General features: G+C 38.4%; 1 protein-coding gene across 14 annotated transcripts in view; it reads right to left on the bottom strand.

Moving 5' to 3' along the window:
- Positions 1-25,352, bottom strand: part of GTF2I (general transcription factor IIi) — a 76,111-nt gene that overhangs the window by 41,581 nt on the left and 9,178 nt on the right. For 11 of the 14 annotated variants that reach the window (XR_007779082.1, XR_007779083.1, XM_050981754.1 and 8 more), the window contains exons 2-13: positions 24,715-24,820; positions 23,229-23,367; positions 14,787-14,921; positions 14,261-14,444; positions 14,042-14,070; positions 12,994-13,042; positions 12,247-12,290; positions 11,092-11,112; positions 10,920-10,997; positions 3,718-3,777; positions 2,162-2,224; positions 950-1,081 (exon numbers count right to left, since the gene is read on the bottom strand). Coding sequence is in view for 12 of the 14 variants with exons in the window: in XM_050981743.1 (XP_050837700.1) it covers positions 950-1,081; positions 2,162-2,224; positions 3,718-3,777; positions 10,920-10,997; positions 11,092-11,112; positions 12,247-12,290; positions 12,994-13,042; positions 14,042-14,070; positions 14,261-14,444; positions 14,787-14,921; positions 23,229-23,367; positions 24,715-24,820 (1,040 nt within the window). In the remaining 2 variants the exon portion in view is untranslated. The remainder of the gene's footprint in view (positions 1-949; positions 1,082-2,161; positions 2,225-3,717; positions 3,778-10,919; positions 10,998-11,091; positions 11,113-12,246; positions 12,291-12,993; positions 13,043-14,041; positions 14,071-14,260; positions 14,445-14,786; positions 14,922-23,228; positions 23,368-24,714; positions 24,821-25,352) is intronic. The other 3 variants (XM_050981744.1, XM_050981746.1, XM_050981748.1) reach the window with 3 other exon arrangements.

Here is a 25,352-nt window from a genome sequence, read left to right as displayed (position 1 = left end):
ATAAACATGGACAGGATTTTCAACCAAACACTCCAAAACCTTATGAAACAAGGGCCTTGTTACCCTGTTAAATCATGGCTCAGGCCTGTTCCTTCAGCTAAGCAGAAAAGGACTATGGGAATGTGACACAATTGCACTGGAGACAGAAAAACAAGTTCTATACCCATGATGTGCTCACATCGTGGTTTAGGGTGGTTGGTTGAATTCTATCTGTTCTACTATAATGGAATGTAACAGGTAATGGGCTACCTGCTTAACAAAGGCCTGCTTTTGCAGTATACAGTTCTCCTATGCACCTGCCTGGGGACTCTGCATCACTCTGCTTTGCACTATTTATCCTCACAAAAAAACATTCACATCTCATAGGCTATAACTGTATTTCCACATCTGTTCTTTCATTGCCATCTGAACTCTGGTGGCTGCCTCCAAAAATATAAAGGAAAAATCTTATTCCTGACTGCAAAGAATGTTTTAAAAGCAGTTTTATGTGCCCCTAAACTAAAAGAAAGCAAACCACAGGATAAAGGAGATGCATATGATGACAAAACATCCCAGGTAAAGCATCTTTAACCACACAAAACTGAAGTGCATGGATGTGTTTCTGTGGAGAACCCAACAGAAGGCATCAGGAAAGAACACAACCAGAAAATCCCAACTTTCTGTGCATCAATTTATGTTGTCACATCAAATAACAAAAAAAAAAAAAACAGAGGTAACCAATGATGATGATTATTCTGCTGCAATTCACCTACATAGAGCCCAGGGCCCTTAAATGAAATTCTAGAATTGCTTATTTTTTACCTTAATTCTGTCAAAAAGGTAGTAAGTGATCAGTTGATGTGACAGCTATTTTTGCGATGATACTGAACTTTTTGGGACCACAATATCACCCAAAACTTTTTCATAAAACAGAGCAGGGAGACAAAATCATCTTTAATTTTCACCTTACCAAAACTGAATTCTTCTGCATTTCTTCTCCCAATACTGGCAGCTTCAGGAGCAGAACTGGGGCTCCTCAGGCTCCCTTGGGGGGGCATGTACTCATCATCATCCTCATTATCATCACCAACATCAACATCATCTTAAAGAAAAAAAAAAACCAACTGGTTTTATTTCCAGGGAACTCATGTGCAGCACTGGAGCTGCTTTGAATTTCAGAACTCTAGCAGAATTAAGAACCTGTGTTTATCAGGGCACCAAATTTTGCAACAAATTACTTAACTGGGTAACTTCAGAAAGCTTCTGTTCCTACCTGTGAAGGAACAATTTGTTCCTTCAAGAGGGCCTGTGCAAATCACAAGAGAGCAAAAAACAAAGCTGCTCCTGTACTTGCTAAGGAAAGCAACATTGTCTTCTGAAACATGACTGGGCATCACATGATTGTAAAATAACTCATGCAACAGCAAAAGGAATCACAGAATAAATTGTGCAGATAGGGACTACCTTTGTTATCTAATTGGAAATAATATCATTCCATAGTGGATCTCAAAAGACAGTACCAGTGTTTTCTCCGGAAGAGCTCAAATGTTCTAAACCCTCTTTCAAACCAGTGAAAAACCAATGGGAACCAATGAAATTCATCAAACAGGTCAAATCTGCCTTAAACACACACAAGTGGACAGACAGGAGAACTGCAGGGACACAGCTTAGCAGCTTTAGAGCTGCTTGGATGACAAAAGGAGCTGCTCTGGGCAAAGGTTTGGATCTCACAGTTACCAATATCAGACAGACACCTTGAGGCTCTGCTTACACCACCTGTAACACAGCCTTCCTGCTCTGGTTCCATTCTTCCCAGAGGCATTTGGTAACTACAAACGTTAGATGTAACTACAATGTGTTTATAAGGTGTTCTCTAGCATGAAGGAATGTTATAACACCTTGTCTGCTCAAAGAATATTTTTCATTAACAACACTTGAAAATTATGCAAAAGATACAAATTGTTGTCAGGCATCATTTCAAAACCAGTCCAGTACTCGAATATGCTTCAGTTTATTGTGGTTTTCTAATACTTCTCTACCAGGTTTGTTTACCAAGCAGTGTAGAATCCAAACTACACTCAACACCAACACAATTCTCTTCATTCACTGCCAAGTAATGCAGTATATGGAAAACACAGTTTGGATAGAAAAATGCCTGAAATTAATGATGTGGGGAACTGACCTTCGTTACTGAACTCAACCTCAGAATCCTCACTTGTGTCTGATGACTCAGGCTGTGGGGTATCTGAAAGGCAAAGACAGGACTGCTGAATGATGGACATGGAAAAGATTTTCAACCAAACTCTCCATGCCTTTGCATCTAAACCAACATTGTCAGGGAAGTCCCTTGCACTCATAGCATGCAACATAAACAGAAATAAAGATATATTACCATGAGCCTTTGAGCAATTCCAGACAAAGGCAAGGAGGTGAGGATTACACTTGCTAAACTGCACATGCTGCACTGCAGAGTTGCTGCTATGACTGAAGGAAATTCCATCTTCTTGACTTTGTAGGGTTGATACAATCATAGGTATTTTCCCCTCCCTTACCCAGGATTACTGAAAATATAAACAAAGGCTGCCTGTCCCCAGAGATTAGGGATTTTTCTACCATCTCTACAGACTCATTGTTTCTGCACTATCATCATTTCCATAACAGACTGCAAGGCCAACAATCAACCATGGGAGGGAAATTCATGATCACAATGATTTTGTTGGGGCAGAGTGCACCAACAACACAAGCTGGATTAGCCAATCAACACTTGCTGTCAGAAAGAGCAATTTATTCTTAACTGCACTACAGTTAAAGTGAAGCTAATTGTATCAGAAACTATCAAAATGAAGTAGCAGTGCATGAAGGAACATATTTTAGTTATTCCAGCAGAGTAAAGCTACACTTGTGCATTTTGAAGAGTATTTTTCTTTAGATCTCTCTATGCTTAAGTATTATAACATGCTGATGATTTCCTTTACAAATATAAAGTAAAAAGATACCACAGTCAAAATACATAAGAAATTTTAAACTATTTTTAATCCTTACTATTTAAAGGAAGGAATTTCACAGGAGAAATTTCAGAATTATTTTGTTCATGTGAACAAGACTCAGGACACCATTTTCTCTTCTTAGAAATTTATGGCAGCAGGAACATTCTGACCTTACTACGAAATTCATAGTGTTAAATGCAGGTTAATATTTCCTAGTCTTTGCTAATGGGCAATCTAATACTTTTAATGTAAACTGTAAACAGCTGAAAAAAAATTGCAGCATTTTTTTGTAAAGGCATTTCAGCTATTACAGAGTTTTGGTAAGGTACTGCTTTGACTAACACAGACTTCATTTGTTTATGTGCTCATTCATGTCACACTGAACTGAAAAACATAGTTAAGTTGCACTTATAATTTATAAAGCAGAGTTTTATTAAACTCCCTAAGTCATTATGAAACAGACTGGATTTTTTGAGAAACATACCAATTTACACAAACAACTTGTGCTTTAAGAGTGATCAACCTGATGCTCCTCTTAGAAATTAAAAAAGGAAGAAATTAAGTTCCCATCTACACGTCTGTCTAATTGGACAGCTGGAAATTAAGGCAACAGTAATTTTTATTTCTATTCACGTTTAAGTTCCACACCCTCAGTTTTATGGCAAATCAAGTAGCAAAGCTGTGAAAAGCAAAACTCACACACTCAATTTCTAAAGCAGATGTGAGGAAAAAATACAAGTAAAAGATCTACCTGTGTAACTTTTTCCAGGAGCAATGTTTTCCTCTATCTCTGGTGTTTTGGAAGGGCCTGCTTGAGAACAGAGAGAACAGTTTTTAAGGGTATCTCACAACAAACACATACTTCCAGCCCATACAGGAATGTGCCAAGAAATTTTTAATTTCCTGTATTATGGGCTCACTTCATACTTTCTGTAATGTTAAACTTTGGAAAGACTCTGTTAAATATTAAATATTTTTAAATCCTTACTTACTTGGTTCAACAGAATAAAAATGGGGTTAGGGGCAGCATTGTGCATTTCTTAGACTACAAACAGTCAAGAGAATCATGCTGAACAGCAGGTTTCAACTAATAAACTAATTTTTAAGAAATAAATGTTGATGCTTCTGCCTTTTGTCAATGACATTTCAATCAGCTAGATCTTTTTCCTGTTCATTAAACTTTATATTCCTAAGGAGTATTCTTCGACTTTAACATTCCCACTAACATTAAATACATAAATTCACAGGGATTAAAGTAATTTATGACACTCCAAGGCTGTTTACTTTTCATTACAGCAGTTCTTTTGAAGACTACAGACTGGTTAAAAAAGACTGGTGCAGAAAGCAGCACAGAAACTACATTTAACCTATTAAATTAACACTCCTAAAACCCTACTGCTTACTACTAAGGCTCTCCTGCAGCTTTGCTTGAAGGGTGAGCTGCTTACAGCACAAACAACACCCTGCTGAGGAACAGGCCATTCTATACCACAGAAATAGCACAGGCATGGAAAATCTGCCTCTGTGTGGCAAACAGGAGTAACTGGATGGAACTGATTGAGTTGGACTAATTGTTCTGTGCAAATCTGATCATTTCTGTGTGCATTGGCAAAAGCAATCTGCAGAAGCTCATATAACTGACCAGAAATTCTAGTTGTTTAGAGATAAGTTCATAAATGTATCAGCAGGAGTATTAATAGTTCCACAAGAGAAAAGCGTCTGTTGATTAATAAGGCAATGAAATATTCTAAACTCTATTGCACCTGCACAGTAAGAAAGAAAATACAGAAAAGACTATTGTCACAATCAGACTTCTTAAGTATTTCAGTCACTGAAAGTACATATACAGTATCAAATAAGTGAGTATCTAAGTATTAAAGAAAATAATGATAATTAGGTGAAAATAATGACAATAATGCTAACTTGAACAGTTCTGCCTAATTTGATTATTCAGATTTTCAAAGAGATTAAAAATGAATTTTAATCAGCATTTCAAGTAAGGAAGCTATGCAAAGTTCTTTGCTTGAAATACATTTCTTTCAGCAAGTGCTGCTTAGATCTGCTCCTGCCACTTTTCTTTGCTGGGGAAAGGCGCTTCCCTTTTTTTAAAATCTGTTTACTTCAGAGGAGCTCCCTGATTTTGCTCAAAACACAGCTCCACAAACACTGATGTTGGCACAGCCTAGATCATAGTCCAGAGATGGAGAAAAACAGGGAGGAAAAGGACCCAGAGGCACTGGTGGCACTCCAGGCCTCAGCAGAAAGAATTCTCATACCAACAGTGTGATCTGCAGCTGTTAGGGGTGGGTGGGAATAGAACACAACCCCTCTGGGTGTGCTGAAAATGTCTCCATGGACTAAATTTGCTTTTACTTAAATCAGCATATTCAGCAGATGCACCCAGTCAGGTCTGGCATTTCCTAAGCACTCCTGTGAACATGCAATTATTATTACTCATAAGGCACTGACAAACAGAAGTATTCACCCCACTATAATCAAACATCTCAAAATATGCACAATTTTGCATTTATTCCTTAATTCAGAAATCCTGACAGGATTGATTTACCCCCATATTCTGAAGTATTCTCTGTATTGCCTTATCTTTATGCCAAATACATGCTGTGACAGCAGTAAAAAAGGAAAACTAATAGTCCTTCATGCATTTAAACTTGAAGAAATATTTCTCTAGTAAAAAATATAAACTTAGCAGATTTACAGTCCTTGAGATTAAGCACAGAGAATTCAGTCCTTTTATCTGTAATATTGATAAAAACTACAGTAAATGTAGTAAAATAATTTGTTTTTTTTTTTCAAAAGTGACCAACACAGATTATCTCATAAAACTTGAACATTTTTTCCATATTATGAAGCTTGGACAGAGGAAAAAAAGCAGTGTGAAAATGTTGTTTCAGAAATTAAAACATGTCAAACAATAGATTCTGCTATCCTAATTTAGTGAAGACTAGAAAATTAAATTTAGGAGTTCTACCACCAAGAGATATTAATAAAAACATACATTTCCACTTTACTGCATTAACCCACACAACAGGCAGAAATTACAGATATGACATAACCAAGGAAAGCAAACATCAAGTACAGAAGTAACAAAGCAAAAATCAAGTACAGTGGTAACCAGATCAAAAGAAGTTCCATCCAGAAATAAAGATATGAAAAAAAATCACAAAATAGAAAAATAAGAAAACTCTCAAGAAAGAACTAAATTCTGCCAGTGAGGGTAGGATGTAGGATGAAGGATGGACACAGAAGTGGGAGATTCAATTACTAAAACCACAGAACATCTCAGAAGTAAAATCTTTCAGTATGTTTATGTCTTGGAATCTGAACTTCAGATGTGTAGGCAGAGCTAAGCAGTTTCACCTTGAACCAGAGAAAGCAGAGGTAAGCTCTTCAGCAAACAGCTCTCTTACACAGCCCAGGCACTTGGCAACTCTCTAACACTCACACCAAACCCTGGTCTTCCATGAGCAGATAAATACAGGACACATCACTGCACCCAAAGCATGTGCTTGGTCTAGGATTCAGCAGTGCAGTGGTACCTCTAAGAGATGGCTGTTGGCATCAGCTGAAACTCCTGAAATGCCTCTTACAAATAGGTGATTTTTCACATTCCAACAAATCCATTAAAAACAAGAGTAGATATCACTCCCTCAACAGTCACAGCTATTCTTTCTGTCTACACACCCACACACCATTTACTTACACTGATTCCAAACATTTCAGCCTCAGTTTCTAATGGATTGTGTCCTCATGTCCTAACACTACACAGCCAAACCTGTGCCACTTGGCAGAAGGAATGGATTTTTCACCTCATGGATAAGCAATGCTCACTTTTCTGGCTTTTTATAGGCTACCCCATAGAGTGGCAATGTGAACTAGATGGGATTCCCTTCAGGAAGCACAAGACTGTGCTCACTATATATTCTGGAATTTCTTGGTTTAAGATAATACCTGCACACTCAGAGTTACATGCCAGCCTAGCTTCACAGATTTAACTCCAATAAAATGGACTTTATGTCTAGTATTCTGAAAGATCCACAAAGGAGAAATATTTTGTTGTTAGAGACATATTAACAGACATTCATTACTTTTAAGGTTTCAGTGAGAATAAATGCAATGTTTACATTCACATTTTGGGTTTTTTCTTTGTAGAAGAAGACATTTTCAATTTCATTTGGGTTTGGATGAATGTCCTGTATTTTAACTGCCTCGCTAACATTGTCAAGAATTCCAAAACTGACAGCACTGTTCAACTACATGGTGTTTCAAAGAGAAAAGCTGTTAAGCAGTTTTCTACTTGCTTCTAGATGTTTTATAAACTGAATCAGGCAATTCACAGGACAGACTGTTTACAGACTTTTCCTTCTGCTTCCATTTTTCTTAATTTTAACTTCAAGGCATCAGTGAAGACCTACACTCACAAAATTTACAGGATAACATGCCACTTTTACAAAGTGTTTGGTCGTAAGTCAGCAAATAATTAAGTTCTGTATGGGTTGTGTCACCAAAAAACCCTGCTTTATCCTGTGATAATAAAGCACAGAGCACTCAGCACTCACTCAGCAGTACCACACTTATAAGCCCCAAAGGTTTGTTTTTATATAGCACAAATGGGGTATTCTCAAATCTGAAAATACATCTGACTCTTGAGAAATGACTATTTCATTTTTTTGTTTCTAGTAAAAATACTAAATTATATTTAAACCACTAAACCAAGAAACAACATTCTCAGTTATGTTTCTTTTCATAAGAGCCATAGGAACTGATACTTACAGGCAAGGCACATGCAGGAATATTAGCTAACATAGCTGGAATGCCCCAGAATGTGTCACTTAGTCCTGATGATCAATACTCAGTCCTTTTCCTCATTTAGTCTATCATCAAAATCTGGACCTTTTTCCCAGAACAGGCTGTCTTTGGTCTCCCCCAAGTTTAACACTGCAGTAACCTTCACATTTGTCCTGGACACTTGGAAAAAACATCCACTGCCATAGTGTTTGCACTAGCTTGAAAGCAAACCAGTGGGAGACACCAAGTCAGAACAACCATTTAACAGGAAAATTAAAATAAAAAGAGAAAACACTGGCTTAAACTGACAGAGTCAGAATAGAAGGTGATATCCTGTTGGTCAGGGTGGTGGCAGCAGTCCAATTAAATGGTGGCTGCACATCTGTTGGACTTATAGATGTGGTTCTGCTGAAGCAGTGATCCTGTAGAAGGGTCTGGTCTTCCTCTGAAGGTCCAGTGGTGGTTATGTAGCTCTTGTCCTCCAGGAATTCAGTAGGTAAGGCTACCCATGGTGTTCCAAGCCTCAGATTGTATCCAGGTAGGAATCCTTGGTTCCTCCCCCTGGGTGGAGCACCTCCCAATGGGATGATGTAATATAGGAGTCATGAAGTGAGACCTCATGGCCCATTAGCAGAGACAGACCCCAGAGTTATCAGGGATGGGTCATGGAGGAGATAAGGAGCACTGCCCCACCTGTTCTAACAGCTTATGAAGGTGGTAACAGAATACATACTTTTGGTTACATCTTACTTTGTAACTTAGGACAGTCCTAGAGCCCATTGACAGAAAACTGCCCCTTATTCTCTGTCAATACACCCACATGAAGTTTTAGATGGCTGAAGTCCCTATTTCTCAGTCATCTTATTGTGTACTGCTAAAACAATTCTAAATTTAGTAATTCAGTATTAACACATGGCAACATCTAAATGGTGCAACCTTCAACCGAGATGAGAAGAACATCCACCTACAGATATAAATTTCCCTCTTTGATTAACAGAAAGAGTTAGTGTGCCACCCAGGCACACAGCACATTGATCAGCATTACAGATCCTTGAGAGGAAGCACTTAGAGAAAAAAATACAACCATGAAACTTTATAACTGAATGACTTTCTCCAGGAAGCCCAAGCAGATTGCTGCTCTCTAACACTTAAGTTGTTTTGTTCTCAGAAATTGATAAGCCTGGCTTTTTCTTATTTTTAGCAAAATTTATTACCTTATATGTTTTCTTTATTTTGTAGCACATCTCTCCAAAGGCAATGCTGGGGCAGACTATGTCATTCCTCAGGAACACCCCTCAGAATAACCACTTTTTAAAGGTTCACTTCTTGTTCAGCACCACCACCCACACACAAACACCAATGTGCCTCCAAAATTTATAGCTCTATAGTTTGGACAACCTTTGACTTGAATCAGAGTGGTAGCTACAAGAAGAATGAAGGGCAAGCTGCTTTACTTGTCTAGTCAGCATGACTTGACATGAAAGAGAAGACATCTTCTAGCTCACAGCACCCCATCACTTCTACCAATATACTCAGTTCTGTCTTGTTTCAAAATGCCATTTTGGACAACTACACTGCAGGCAGAGAGGGGGAGTCATCCCTCAAGCACCACTTTATCAGAAAGAGATATATATTTCTCTCTAACAATCAGAATATTTAAATTTAGAGTTCTTTGAAAGACAACAGAAATCCCCCTGTCAAATATGCCTAGACTTCACTCTGGAAGCATATTGCATGACTTGGATTTTTCAGATGCAGTACAATGGATACTATTTTGTAAAGAAGCAATTTCAGTGCAGACTCTCTTCAGGTGGCATTGAGTTACACTGTGGGCTATTGGCCAAATTCTGACATCATTTGTATGCGTGAAATGGAAAACCACAATGGGGATAAAAAGCAAAAGGATGAGAAGACTTGGCGTTGGAAGGAACAATGATTAGGTTGTCTTCACACCAGGATCTACTTTTACTACATTAAATCATGCCTGTAAACCCCTTATTTGCCTAACCTGTAATGCTCCAAGGCCAGGCAATGTACAGATATGAAGAGCAGATAATCCTAACACCTTTCCAGTTCTCCACTCAAAGGGTGACACTTTGCTATGCTATGGTTGAGGTCTCTCTGAATGATGCTCTTATGTTTCTTGAGATTTGCCAGGATGAAAATATTGATTCCACATCCCCACAGTTAGTTATTAAAGCACATTAAAAAATAGTCTCAAGAGTCTTCCTGTCTGAACATACACAAAATGTTATCACAATAATATATAATATTACCAAATGAAGGGATGTGCTGTTTTGCACTTCACTGCTGAACTTATAACTGTCATTGAGAGATGTGTGGCAGCTTGCCCATGTTTCTTTGTATTACTCAATTAACCTAATGACAAGTACACATAGGTTGAAGTTATAAATTTAAGGTTTTAGTTATTTTATACTGCCATTTTTAGTCACAATTTCTTAATTACCGTTCATGCCAACATAAAGAACGGTAATTCAATTTCTGTTTTCTCCTAGCTGAGGTGAATGTGTAAACTCTATACATAGAGGTGGGGCAAAACAACTGGGAGAGAACTTAAAACATACATGGAGGCTGAGCCATGGGACTCATAAATATTGTTTTGCTTAGTCCACATTTATGAACATTTCAATACAATTTTGACACATATTGCTCATTCCTACAAAGAAAGTGATTGATACACTTCCAATCATAGAATCATAGAATGGTTAATTATATGATGTACAGTGTATAAAAGTTACTGAAACTTTAAAATAAAGAAAAAATTCAAGCAGAGCTCTAGAAAGCGTCACTATAAAGGTTTATTTCCTGTTTAACAAAGTCATTGAATTATAGAGTCTGCACATTGTACCCTCAGAAAAATACATCAAGCAGTTTCAAAAAGACTCCTGGAACTTCTTCAGACCAAACACACACATATGGGTTTGGGATGAAGTTGTTCTTTAGGTCTTCTGGTATTCTTCATAATAACTTACATGATAGGCAGCATGGAAATGCTGTATGCTAACAGAGCTAAGTAACTGCATGTTTAATGACCAAAAATTACTAAAAAGAGAGGCATGGAGGGATCAACACTTAGGCAACCAACCCTTTCATGAGATAAACACATATGAAAATTAGTATCATTACCTGGAGTATTAAATTGATAGTAGTTAGGATCATCTCTTTCCTCTTTCATTGTTACTGATGACATTTTGGAAGAAATTCCTGTAGAAGCAACAAAGGAATCAAATATGGAAACCAATAATGAGCAGATTCTTGAAACAAAAAAAAAAAACAAAAAAAAACCAAAAGCACCCACCATGATCCTCGTTGGTCTCTACTGAAAAAAAAAAAGGAAAAAAAATACAAAACATTACACATTTGTTGAGCTAAAACAATGGTAACAAAGGGACCTGCTGGTTTCTTATGTTTCAGTTTGGTCAACCCCAGAAATAATCTAGGATTAAATACCTCCCTACAAACTAGGCTTCCCTGATGATGCTGTCTAAGATCTGAAGAATATTTTTTAAATGGGCTCCTTCCTCTTTGCATGCTACCACAGGAAAAAAATATATTTTATCACTCATTTTGCTAAAAGTCCTGGGAAAGCTCCTGCTTCCTCTTCTGTGAGAATTACTTAAATACAGCACTGGAACTAGTCTGGGACTGACGTAGCAAAAAGTTCACATGAATGCTTTGTGTATGTCAAGCCAAACGTTAGAAATGGAGGGTGCCTAAACCACAAATTTAAAGTTGTGAAGCACAAATAACAAGAGCAAAAAGCTGGACTACACATGAAAACTTAATTCTAACAGGAAATTGAGCAGTGCAGCTCAACCCAGCAAAAGGGAAAGTCACCAGTTTATCTCCCAGCACACCTGCTGCCTTTACTGGGATTACCCATGCTTTTATCTCACAGACACACTTCAGCACTACTCTGCCACAGATCACAGTGCCTTGGGCAATCATCTGCTACCTGCAGAGCAACTTAGGAATCATCTGGCAAATTTTAAATAACAAGTAAAACATCCTGTTATTTATGAACTTTTAATTTCGATTTTAGCTAGAAAAAGGGTATTTCTTCATTTTTAATACTTTAGGAATATTAACAAATAAATTCTTCTCTAAATTACATAAAGATAAGTTTAGTCTACAATGTCTTACAAATTTTTGTAATTTGTAATTTCCCTCTTGAAATGGAAGCATTTGGCTAGGGTTTAATATTTGATAAGAACTCCAACTGAAAAATGGACAGTTTCAAGCAAAGAGATGTTTTTCTGTGTCACCAAGGATGTCTCTTTGCTACTTCCCTTTTTTTTTTTTCCTGGAGCTTTTTTTTCCCTGTTTTTGCTTAAGTTCACTCTTTTAACAGAATATGGGGGTTTTTTTCTTTTTCTTTTTTTTTTCTTTTGCTTGTGTTATTTTGGTTGGTTTTTTTTTTTTTCTGCAAATTAAGGCAAAATTTTGAACATACCAGAATCCTTGCTTGGTTCTGTTTTCACATTAACAGGAGGACAACTATAAAATTAAGCAAATCAAACAGAATGACATTATTAAAAACAAACTTTAGATTTCTGGCAAGTTCTTAAAGCTTTATAGCTTGTTATGCAAAATCAATCTCTAAGAACTTTTTCTAACAAGAACATAAAATTAAAAACCCCTGCAGATTGGCTTATCTGATTTTTTACAACTGAATTGCCAGCAATCTCCTACTCCTATATTTTTTTGAGGCATACCCAATATTCAGATCATGTTCAGCATTTAATGAGAGGCAAACACAGAAGTACAAAAAACTGATCCCTGTTTTAACATTAATAAATTTTTGATATATTATAGATATAGTATCTTCATTTACTAATTTTTAAAAAACCACTTTTTTCAACTTGAGGAGGGGGAAGGAAGCAACATTACATCTGTTCTCCCTCACTGCTGTACCATAAAACATGGCAAACTTATCCCTGGCTAACAGACTGTGAATTAAGAACACCCATTAGGCTAATTAAACTAAAGAGAAACTTTGCCATTCGTTTAACTTGTAACAGTTTCTTTACAAACAATGATCAAAAGAAAGAGAAGATTGAGCTTCATGCTTTTTATAATGCCAAGCAAGCAAAAGTTATTCAAAGGTCAGCTGGGCAGAAAAAGCACATTAAGACATAGATAACAACATGAAAATAGATAGCTGATTTAAAAAAAAAAATCTACATTATTTTAAATTCACCTTTCACATGGGGGTATAACTGAATGTGAAGGATCTGTCACACCAGCTTCTGAAAGTTAAAAGACAATATTTGAATTTCCTGTACTCCATTTACTTTAAACACAAATTGAAAATGTAACTTTGATTTCACAAAGCAAGAGCCTGTTCACATTTTACAAGCATATGTGCATATTTTCCTCATTCACAGATAATGAAAGATCCCATTAAACTGCACTGAGACACAAACAGCTTTAGACTGTCACTTAGCACACTGAAAAACTACCTTGTACTTTTGATAGAACTATATTATTAACAGAATTTCTGTAATATTCCATATCTAATCCTCAACCTGAGCATAGGCAACACATCTCTAATTTTACTAATCAAGCATCAACTTCTGGCTCTTTCACTTAAGAAATCAAACTTTTTCTTTTTGACTATATTCCCACAGAGATTGCTTCATCCTTTTCATAAAACAAATTCCCCACACTTCTGCATTTAGCAAGTAAAGCAACATGGTACTATAAAAGGAAGAGGAGAGGGGATTTCTCCTATGCTAGAAGTGAATCTCTCTAGAATTTTACAATACTCACTCTAGCTCAGAATTTTTCATATATGGAGGCTTTCATAGGAACTGCAACACCTAGCCACTTCAGAAGATTGAGTTACTTTTTGAAATTAAATGTAGATGCCAAACTCAGCTGGGTAGTGGAACAAAAGGACTAGAGTGTCTTGGCATCTTCTAAAAACTGAGAGCAGTCCTTCCTATGTTCACTCCTCCTAGGATACTATACAATTCAGTATAAGGATGAAGAATGAAACAGAATGGATTTGACTAAGACAAAGAATGAAATAGAATGAATTTCATCCCAAATGAGTTGCTCCTGACAAATGCATAAAGGAAAGGCTTATATATAGGAAAGGGTTACTTCTAAGTAAGGCAACTCACACTCTAGGAATTTCTGCACGGTTTGCCACTTTATTTACATGACCAAATGCTCTACATATATTGCTACCTAAACTCAAATTCCAATCTTTTTCAGTTTAGTCTGAATAAGCATTAACTTACCTATCTGTTTCTTTGGTTCTACAAAAGGCCTGTGTGGAAATATGGGAAGAAAAATTCAGTTTTAGCCAAGACATTATTAATTACCTGGTAGTGTACATTACAGAGAGAATTCCTGTTTAAGAGAAACAGTCTGCAGTGTATTTAATTAAAAGTTAAAATTAATTTTACTTAAGTACAAAACCAAATTGGACAGAGAGCACAAGAAAGAGAGCAAATAACCTGTTGATACTAAATGAGATCTCTGATTTGTTTTCCAAAATCCATTTCAGGGTGGAAACATCATAATTTGATGGATGTTTCAATGTGACTCCTTCAGGCAGGCCCTGCACTATCACAACAGATTGGTTCCTCTGAATCTCTTCATATGGCACAGGTACTGCTGCTGGCTTTCCTAAAGCTTTACCTAGAAAAAAAAGAGGAGTTGTTTTGATGTTGAGACTGCTGAAGTTAGCAAAAGGATGAATCCCTCATAAAACTTTGTAACTTTGGAAAGAACCGGAGCAAAAGCAAAGTGTGGATGCAAATCTTCTCAGAAAACCAAATACTGCTGGCACTAATGTGCACTGTGCAGTGATCTCAAATGACATCCTACAAAACACATCAAGAAGAACCACTACATGTGTATTTTTTAGAAACAGCTACTAAAAGTTTCTAAAAACAGCAGTGTAAGTGGAAGGCTGAGATCATGCAGTTTTTTCCTCCCAAAAATCTAGAACAGCTCTTCAGAAGAATTTTAAGCACCCACCATAGGAAAAGCAGAAAAACTCCTCCACAGACTTTCTAAGAGCCTCCAGCTCCTTAGCATCCAAAGTCTGTCTGTTTACAGGTGGTGTAGTCTTTGTTTTCTGCAGTTCTGGAGGCCTGTCCTCTTCTGTAACACCTGGCAGTTATTTATAAAAATAAGACAAGCATAAAATAGTAAGTTATTAGAAGTGCCTAGACCCACCACTTTAGACTAGAGATTCTCAAGCAGGAATCCTACCAGGAAATTGCAGGAGTTAACTTGAATTAGAAGCAAACACACGTATGTATGCACATAAGCAATGAGCAAATTTAAATTTACACCAGAATTATTATATCCTCACTACAACCTTTGCAAATATCACCCCTGAAGAACATGAATGACAAATTAAGAAACACATCCAAGGAGGCTTTTTTTGGCATGAAGAGGTTGAAAAAAAACTATTAATCTCACAGCAGCATAATACAGTCAAAATAAAATGCTAAACTGCCAAGAAAAGAAGAACCAACAGAGTCACCAAGGAAAAGGTAAAATGCCAGTGTGAAGAAGGGTCCTATAGCTCTCTAGTGCTGTGCATGACATCTTATGCAGCATTTCTATTATGCCCTGGTTTATTTATTCTGTATGTGCTTTGTAGAACATTTTACAGAAGGGATCTGACTTTTGCCATGACAGCTCATCTTTTTCAAAGGACATTTTAAGTACACACCTCCTACTGCTGAATAAAAGGAGCTCCAAACAAGACATCATCACGCAAAACAGAGAAGATTTCAGCCCTACATCTTGTTCTAGTCTCTGAGCAAACATCACTGCAAAAGGAGTGAGGAAGTAAGAACACTTCCTGCATTAAAAAGATTAAAAAGCAAATAGAAGCAATGGCTTCAGGTGGCAGCCTTCCTTTCTCATAATTCAGTTCTTGCTAAGATTTACTGAGAATCATCCAGCAAACCCAGAGGCAAACAACAGAGATATGCTTGCCTACCTTGAAGGAAAGGCAAGGGAGATCTGTGTTCCTTTGTGCAAGAGCATGATCAATGCTGAGGCTGTGTCATGACTTCACCACGAGCCAGCACAGCAGTAAGCCTGAAACACTGCGATGTGCATCACCAGGACTGCTGGCACCAGAATTCTACACTGACACAAGAAAACAAACATCAGTTTGAACAACTGATTACAAATGGGCTGTGAAATGAGCTGAAGCAGCAATGCTTTTAGTAAAACCACATTTATCATCTTAAAAACTCGTATCTTCATTTCAAAGAGAATCTCATCCTTCCTCTGCAGATCACACGTCTGCTCCATGCCCTGGAAACCCACCTCCACTTGACATTTAGCTTGCCAGCTCTTCAGGCCTGAAACTTTTGCATTCTCTGCAGTATGACAGGGCCTATCAGAACATGAAAAATAATGCAAAACTGGGATATTGTTATATACCTGTAACACAGGTGCTTAATCAATTCATCAAATCATTTAAGGTTTGCCTGTGGACTTGGGATTACACATCAGTCTCCATTTACAGCTACATCTAATGTAGCTTTTTGAGTGGGTCTTTTTCCTATGTAAGAAACTGATTCACTGAAAATGCCTTTACTGCCAGCAGCTTCAGAAAGTGTACCCGCACTTTCTAAAAATAATAAACAAACCAAAATTAAGATGACAACACTGCCCTCTTCATTTGAAAATGAAAAGCAGCCAGAAAGGTGGAGAAACTTTCTTTCTTAACTAGAAGACAAATCCTCATGGGTTTTTCAAATTACATGGTTTTTATTCATTTTCATAAAATCACATTATGCATCTGCCTCCCTAATCCCTCCCACAATCATTGGCCAATTTTAATCAAGGCTCACAGACAAGATTAAGTTTCAAATGCAGCAAGATTTGTAACAGCCCTGCAGAACTGACCAAACCTAGCAGGCATTCACTCCTCCTGGCCCTACTGATGGACACACAAACCCTTGGAGGTTACACAACTTCACAGGCTCCTCCAAAGCCCTTGCCACAATTACTGGAACCATGAGCAGGATTCAGGCTATCACTGGCAGGGGATGTCTAGGACATATGCAACAAGATCTGGTGCAGAAGAGGGATGAGGGGGCTGTATTTATGGCTCACAAAGGGGGAGGAATGGTTATGTGGCCAAAGAATAGAATTCTGCACAATTGTGAGCATCCTGTGGAATTAGTCTCACTACTCTTCTGGATTCAGCAAGGCTACAACTACACAACTCCCAGCAACCCTCATTTTGCAATGAGAGTCAATATAGGCTTAAGTGTCTCTTATTTTCTTCAACTGTCTAGATGTTTTGGGGTTCTTTAGAATATCCTTCCCTCCAGGTGTGACAGTCCAGCAAACCACTCAGCTGGAAAAGGAATCTCCCAGCTGTCCCCGCTCTAAGCAACAAATCCAGCACTGTCCTCATCTCACCAAAGAATAAGAAACAAAGAAATCAAGCTTTAGGAGAAAAACAACTTACTTAACTGAAACTTCCTCAAAAAAAGACCTGGAGATGCTCAATTGAGAACAGCTGGCACTATTTGTTATCTGAAGCTGACAGAGCTCAGCACTCCTCTAGCAAAAGAACTGTCAGTCCCATGGCAGGTAAGGCATCTTAAAACATCTGAAGGTTTTTAATCAGGTAGCTCTCAATCCCTCAGGGAGGGAAAAAGAAGAAGTAATTTTAAGAATATGAATGTGACCCCTGCACAGGCACTCTGAGATGCAACTTAAGAGCAACAAAAATCTTGTGACACCACTCCTACACATGTATTTCATTGTTTGTACTTAAGAAAAATTACTGCAATGAAAGAGAAAAAGTAAATGGGTGCACAGCTAAAAGCATTTTGCTTTGGTTATAATGTCATTCACTCAATTCATCTGTTTTTTCATGAGCATTTTAAGGCCATCCAGCTTTACAGTTCATGAAATTGGAAAATTTCCTCAAATGAAAGAAAAGTCATTTTATAATTATCAAAGGATCACTTGAACCACACAAAAAGCAAATCACCTGAAGAAGAATTTAGGAGGCACGGAATTTCAAAAATATTGACTATCTACAGTAATTTTCTGTGTGTTTTCAACTCTGAGGGAACAAGATGTGTGGTTTCCAAGGAAATGGGACTGAAGTTTCCCCACAAGTTTTTAAACCAGCTGTTAACTTCATACCCTTAGCTGCCTAGAAGAAACAGAACATTAAAGGTTTGTGGCAATCAAGTCAAGCAACCTAGCTGTACCAGTTACTCAGAAGGATTCAATGAGACAGAAGCCCAGCTGCAGATTTTCAAGCAGGTCCACAGCAGCCTAGTTTACAGAAAAAATCATTTTGTTTGTCTGCAGATGATGGAATACATCCAATAGGAAACACATATTCACATACCAAAAAAACACACTGAGGAGCCAAAGCTGATCCATCTTTCCCATAAAGTCTGTGGAGAACTGCATTCCATTCATTCTTCCTGAGCAGCAGGAATGGCTGTGTTCTTACATAAAGAACACAGATTCTGAGCATTCCTGAAACTACAAGAAGTTCTCCCAATCTGTGGCTGGGTGGAGATGGAGGTACAGGTAAGAAGAGTAGAAGACCCTGGCCCAAAGTCTCTAGCAGGACTTGAAGTCAAACTCAGGCCCATACCAGATGCACTATTAAGATCAGTGTGGAAACCCAAAACCATCACAAAAAAAATGAAGGCTCCAAAAATGAAGGACTTATCCAAGATGAACCACCTACAGGTGCAAGATGGCCCCACCTCAGGCAATTGAGCCCAAAGCCCTGGCACCACTGAAAGAAAAAGCAACATGACTGGGAGAGCTGCCAGAAGTTGGAGAACTAGCAGAATTAAGCTTCTCTGCAATATTAATGGTGTAGCAGCCAGTACCAGTGGAAATGCTAGCAGAGGCAACTGGGATTTGTGGATAAGAACTACCTCCTTGGCAGATGGGATGGAACACATGGTGCTGGGTAAATATCTTTCCAAATCCAGAACAGGTGACCAAAAGGTGCTTCTGAGGCAGGAGGCTCTTCTGAAAGTTCCCTTCTGACAGGCAAATACAACCTGGGGAAAATAAGGCTTCCCCTGGGTTTTGGGGTTTCTTTGGATGTCTTATAAACTATCTCCAGCTCACAATCAAATGAGAATGAATTCCTCAGAGCCCAAGGGAAATTGCCACAATGACAAAGATGAGCACTGAAGAGCATTCTTCAGATACCCCAGGAGTAAATCCCCTATTCAGGATAGCTCATAACCCACAACTCCAGAGCAATCCAGAGATGACAATCCAGAGGCATTTTATATCGCCAGGGCCATGCAAGAGGAACTGAGGACCACACAATACACTTTAGCAGGGGACAGCAACCAAAACAGAGTATTGTTGGAGCAAGACTTATATGCTCTTGATTGCTTACAGTGCAGAAGTATCTACACTTGTCCACAAGCTCAGTATGAGTAGGTGCTCAAAGAACATGCTCTTTCTATACATAATACAAATTTACACAGGCCTAGAATGTCTGACATTGCAGGTTACCTAAGTCACATGTTGTGGATACAAGAACATGCAGTTCCACATTGAAACAGTCTATTTCACCATGACATAGGGCTCACAGCCATCTTCATTAAGCAGAGTTCAGAAGAACACAGTATCTGACTCAGTTTTAAATAATTAATGCCTGCTGACTGGTTTTTCAACACTTACTACACAACCACACTAAAATTTAAAAAAACATCGTTATTATTAATTCCTAACACATTGTCTTAAGGTAACACGGGAAATGAGCTATGGTCAGGGCTCATCCTTGCCCTGCAGCAAGGCTTTAGGGAACCCAAGTGGACCAAAGTCATCATGAATGAAAGGCACAGGAAACCAAACTCCAGTGCTGCTTTCATTGAACCACTATTACTTTTATTAGCTCTATACTGCTAAAAAGTGTACAAGCTACTTCTTCAGAAACCTCATAAATACATTTCATCAGTTTAGCCCACTAAATAACATTCATTAATTTAAAAAAAGCAGCAGGTTGGAATTCTGAAAATATTTCATACGCTACTCAAATTATACAACGAAACTGTGAAAAATGTGGAAATAAAGACTGAAGATATGTGCTGGCTTGTAGAGAGTCAGACATAACCAGAGGTGTGCTTAGTAACTAGACTTCTCTTTCCATATTTAAAGAAATTTGAAGACACCCACAACTGGAGAGGTAATTCTCAATATTGTCAACACCATGTGTTCCAGGGATTGACATCACAGATGAATTTTTAAAGGTTTAATTCTAACAGCAAGGCAAGAATCTCTTAGAAGCCTTTATCAGTCCTAAAGTAACAAGAAGGACTCAAGTCTCACTTGTTAAATAAACAAAGAACTGTGTCCTTCCTGGATTCTTACAAAACACCTACTAAAATCTTAACTACCACTGCCTATTGCTCACTTTCATACTCAACTGAAGAAACAATAAAACAAGGAACTGTTGCCTCCACAGCTCTACATTTTAGAGCAAAAGACATTACACTAAAAACTTCATCAATACTTCAAAGCTGCCAAAGGCAGTAGTGGAATCAGCATCACCAGGAATATGCAATGCTATTATTCCTAAAAATTGTTGCTCTGAAGTAATGTTTTCTGGAATTATCAACATCATTCTCAGGAACAAAAGAAAACTACTTCCAGCATCAAGACTCCCTTGAAAGCATGGGAGATGTGCACTTAGTGAAACCATGAAAGCAACAACTGACAATAGTTGACCTTGTTCACACAGATCTACACCATAATGTTCTGCAAGAACCATAATGGAAACAGTTTTCAAAGTTAATATTCTTTAATCCTATCAGCCTGACAGTACAAAAACACAGCCCAAGAACAAGTATCCTGTAACTGGAATAGAGCAAAAGGTGAGGATTATCAGAACTGATGTAGGATTTAAACACAGGCATGCATCTACAGAAACAACATCTCATACAGCCAAATACAAGCATGGATGAGAAGCCAGTGCTTCCCACAGTACAAAATCTGAAACAGAGATCTAGCCAGGAGATCAAGTAGCAAATCCCCATAATTTCTGATTTCCTACTAATAGATGTGTCCAGTACACAAAGTCCCTGGTATACCAGGGCCCATAGCACTGCACTGGCAATAAAACATAGTACCAGGATGTCAGGGAAGTCCTTTAAGCAAAAAGAACAAGACAAAGAAGTAATTAAGTGAAAAACTTAACTCCCTCCCCAGTACTCAAATAGCAGTTTTCACAAACAAAGGTATACGAAGATTGTCCCTGTAAAATATGGAAAAAAAAGAAAAAGAAATTGATTCATCTTATACTTGATTCCTCAATCAGGTTACAATTCTACATTCTGACATCAGTGATCTGTTACAACCCAACATTGTTTTGACTTTCCTTGGAATATATATGTGCACAGAAAGTCACTGTCCATGCCAGTAGGGAAAAAAAAAAAAAAAAAAAAAAACCACAAAACCCAGAGCCCTACTGTCTTAGGCTGCAAGATGTGGCTGGGGGTGTGTATTTTATCACCCTCTGTCAGAGCTGCTGTTCCTGGGCAGGTTTTTTTATCTCTCCCAAAGCCAACCCTCCCTCCAGGAGATCTCTGCTGTCCATGGCCACTGAGTGTCCCTGCAGGGCTGATCAAATTCCACCATCCCATGGGGAGATGCTCTGCCCAGGGGAGGAGCCAAGCATTCCTACCTGGATCCAATCTGCCCTGGGAACAGCCCAGCAGCCTTTGCCCCCTGCATTCCCAGAGGAGCAGCTTTCTGCTGCCCTGCATTCCCAGAGGGAGAGCAGGCCCATCTCCAGCAGCCCTGGAGCTGCAGAGGAAAACTCCCCCCTTGTGCAGGATCCCTGCTCCAGCAGAACCACAGCTGGCACTGCAGGAGGGCTGAGCCCCCTGGGATGGGACTGTGCCACCACCCTGAGCCCCCTGGGATGGGACTGTGCCACCACCCTGAGCCCCCCTGGGATGGGACTGTGCCACCACCCTGAGCCCCCGTGGGATGGGACTGTGCCACCTCCCTGAGCCCCCTGGGATGGGACTGTGCCACCACCCTGAGCCCCCCTGGGATGGGACTGTGCCACCCACCCTGAGGCGCCCCTGAGCCCCCTGGGATGGGACTGTGCCACCACCCTGAGCCCCCCTGGGATGGGACTGTGCCACCTCCCTGAGCCCCCTGGGATGGGACTGTGCCACCACCCTGACACACAGCAGGCCAGGGCATGCTCTAACTCTGGCAGTGCTGTTTTTGGGGTGGTTTTTTTTGTACTATTCCATTTGCATTTTCATTTTCCCAGTAAAGAACTGTTATTCCCACTCCCACATCTTTGCCTGAGAACCCCTCAATGTCAAAATTATAGTAATTCAGAGGGAAGGGGTTTATATTTTCCATTTTAAGGGAGACTCCTGCCTTCCTTAGCAGACACTTGTCTTCTTCAAACCAACTCACCTACCACAAAAAACTGACCTTGACACAGAGCCTCCAAAATAATTTTATGTAGCAGCAAAAGCATTTTTGGGAATAAGTCCTTCTGTTACAGACTCAAGGCAGTTGCTTTCCAAGCAGTATTTAACTTGACAACAGCTTGACAGTTTTTTAAACTCTTCCTCAGACTGATTCTTCTGTCACACCCTACCTTTGACCTCCATCTTCTCTCTTTCTCCAGGCAAATAATTTTGTTATTTATTAGGCAGCGTCCATCACTAACACCTTCTCAAATGAGTGCATTAATGCTCCCCTAAATCATCAATAAATCTTTGAAACTTATCCCTAAAAATACTGTCCTATGTGAATGAAACAATGAATCAAGTTTTTTGAACACAAAAGTTGCACAGTTTTACTGTAAAAATGAAATTTAAAAAAAACCACACCCTAGATGTACTTAAAGCAGTACAAAAGTAATGCAAATGTAATTCTAAGTCATTATGATACAGCTGCTTACTTCTGTCTACTAAATCAAAGTAATCCAAAATAGCTACATGAAAAAATACTATCTTGTCAATATTGTGCATCTGCTTTAATAAGGTATGAAGTGATCTCAAGGACCAGGACCACCTGAGTTGACAGAAGTACTTCTCTGCCTGTTCACTTCCCTCCTCAGTCTTCCTGAGTGTAAAAATAGTTTGGAGGAGAAAGGATCCAAAGAAACACACACTAAGAAATGCAGGATGTATTATAAGGGTGGACCATCTAATACTTCTTATTGTACTAGTTTTCACATTATCTAAGAAAAAATGAACATTTCCAGCCATTGTAGAAATAACACTACAAACATGACCACTGTTACTGCTCATTTTACAGCTTGATTTGCCAACATAATTATAGCATGCAGCCATACATAAATTATAGCACACAGCCATGATAAACAGAATTTTGCTCCCAAAATCATTAATATTATGCAATATACATTAAGCAGTTTGTGACATACGAAAATAAAACATTGAAACTTACAGTATTCAATAAAATCCGTCTTAAAATCTTCCCTAGAGTTGACAAAGGCTTTTCCTCTCTCAGTTCCAACAACAAAAACATTTTTTGCATATACTCCAATACAGGCAATTTCTGCCTTGGACTTGGAAAGTTCTTTACACTATAAAAAGAAAAACATAAAGGTTTTCTTACCATAGTTAAAATACAGTTAATAAAAATGTACGTAATATTATGTAAAACAATTACTATACTGCTGCCAGCATCCACCCTTTAGAGGGTACTGTGAGCAACATAACATCAGCCAGTAGCAAAGCACAATTTACACATCTGGAATGCTTTTCATCAGAAATCTTAAAAACATTGTAGATTCATTAGCAAATTAAGACCTTGTATAGACTCAGAGATTGCATTGTTTTTAATTAAAATTATTTATGACATAAACATGGGAGTGGTAATTTAACATGGATTAATCATACTGAGCGTCTTACTCCAACTTTCACCAAAGCATACAGAAGTTTTGTATATTCACAGCACACTTCTCACACACCACCTTCTGCTCAGAAAGGTGTGGTTGCAAGCAGGATGCCTCCCTGCAGTCTGCCCTGTCCTGTCTTCTGGGCCCAGCCTCAGGTGAATGCCCCCAAAATGGAAGGATTGCACCAGCCCTGCAAACACCCACATGTGTTCTGCCAGGAGAAATTTCTGGCAAGAATTTAGGCAGGAAGCCTATGAAGAGAACAAGATCCCAAAAAAACTGGTGAGATGACCAAGTAGTAATCAGAGAAGGTCGGTCTCTCCTAGGAACTAAACCAGTTTGCTACAACCTATAAAAACATTAACAGTTGAGCATGGGAGGAGAAAGTAACACAAAGACTTTAAGAAGCAATGGGATAAAAGACTTGCAATATATTATCTTATAATCATTCCTCTCGAAGCTTCATTGCTAAAAAGAAAATTCTTGCTTATCATTTAAAAACCCAAATTTTAAAGAAACAAATCTAGGACAGTGCCTCATTTTCAAGGAAATGGGACAGGCATTTCCACTCACAGCCCTAGCCTACCATAAACCCCATCACAGAATTTAATAACTTCTAAAAAACAGATGATATGCCAACAAAAGTATTTTCTGAACTAGATTTGTTGAGTTTCTACAGCAGCTGAAGAAAAGGCGTTAGCCTCAAAACCATTTATTCACTGTACACTACATATGACAAAGACCAGAACACGCTCTTGCCTTTCAGCCACACTGTACCAAAGCAATCAATAAATATTTCCCATTTATTTGACAAAATAATTTTAAAACAACCACACCACAACAAGAAACAAGATTGCTGATAGCATGATTTATCGCAAACAAACACACAATTACAGCTGGTTGGACAACACACATTAAAGTACAAATACCACAATCCACCTTCCCTGCTGCCCAGAGGGAAGCAATACACTGAATTAATCCTGCAAATACCAACACACATTTATGATGCAGAAACTTAACTTCTTTACTAACCATTGACTCAAGTCCTGACATGAGGAATGTAACCACCATTCTGCTTTCCAAGGATTCCTCATCGTGGATGGATGTTGCTGGTCCAAGAATTTGAGCCATTCTCCTCCTGTAAAATGAAAGGAAAAACCTTTTCAAATACATACAATGGTGGGGGAAAAAAAACCCCTCTTATGCAAGCAAAGAAAAAATAAATTCAAAATCCCACAGAACATAGCCCACTACACACCAGCAACCAAACATATAGGTAAATAAACAGGAGAAAGTGCTTGCTCTTCTTTCATGCTTCCTGCTGTTTCATTCAAGGCTGGAGCTAAACATAACATAAAATGTTGTATCATGATCTGGCCACAAACTATCTGTGCCCAGAAAAATGCATTTTAATTGCTTAGCTGGATTTACATTGATTTTCCTTTCTTAGCATGTCCAAATAAACACAGCATCAAACACTGGCAATAACAAACAAATGGCAAACTGTAATTATGACATGAGCATGAGAACAACTTTCCCTTATAATTATGATAGCCTAGCTCAAAACAACCACCATCCTGCCCCAAAATCACAACCTCAAAGACTACAGTATCAACCAGAATGTGACACTCTTATTTGCATATTTTTCAGCTGTAAGATTAACTCAAAGC

Source organism: Serinus canaria, chromosome 19 (assembly GCF_022539315.1).
Source record: "Serinus canaria isolate serCan28SL12 chromosome 19, serCan2020, whole genome shotgun sequence".
NCBI classification, from domain to species: Eukaryota; Metazoa; Chordata; class Aves; order Passeriformes; family Fringillidae; genus Serinus; species Serinus canaria.
The sequence above is the reverse complement of the archived record's forward strand: the minus strand, read 5'-3'. Positions and strand labels throughout refer to the sequence as shown.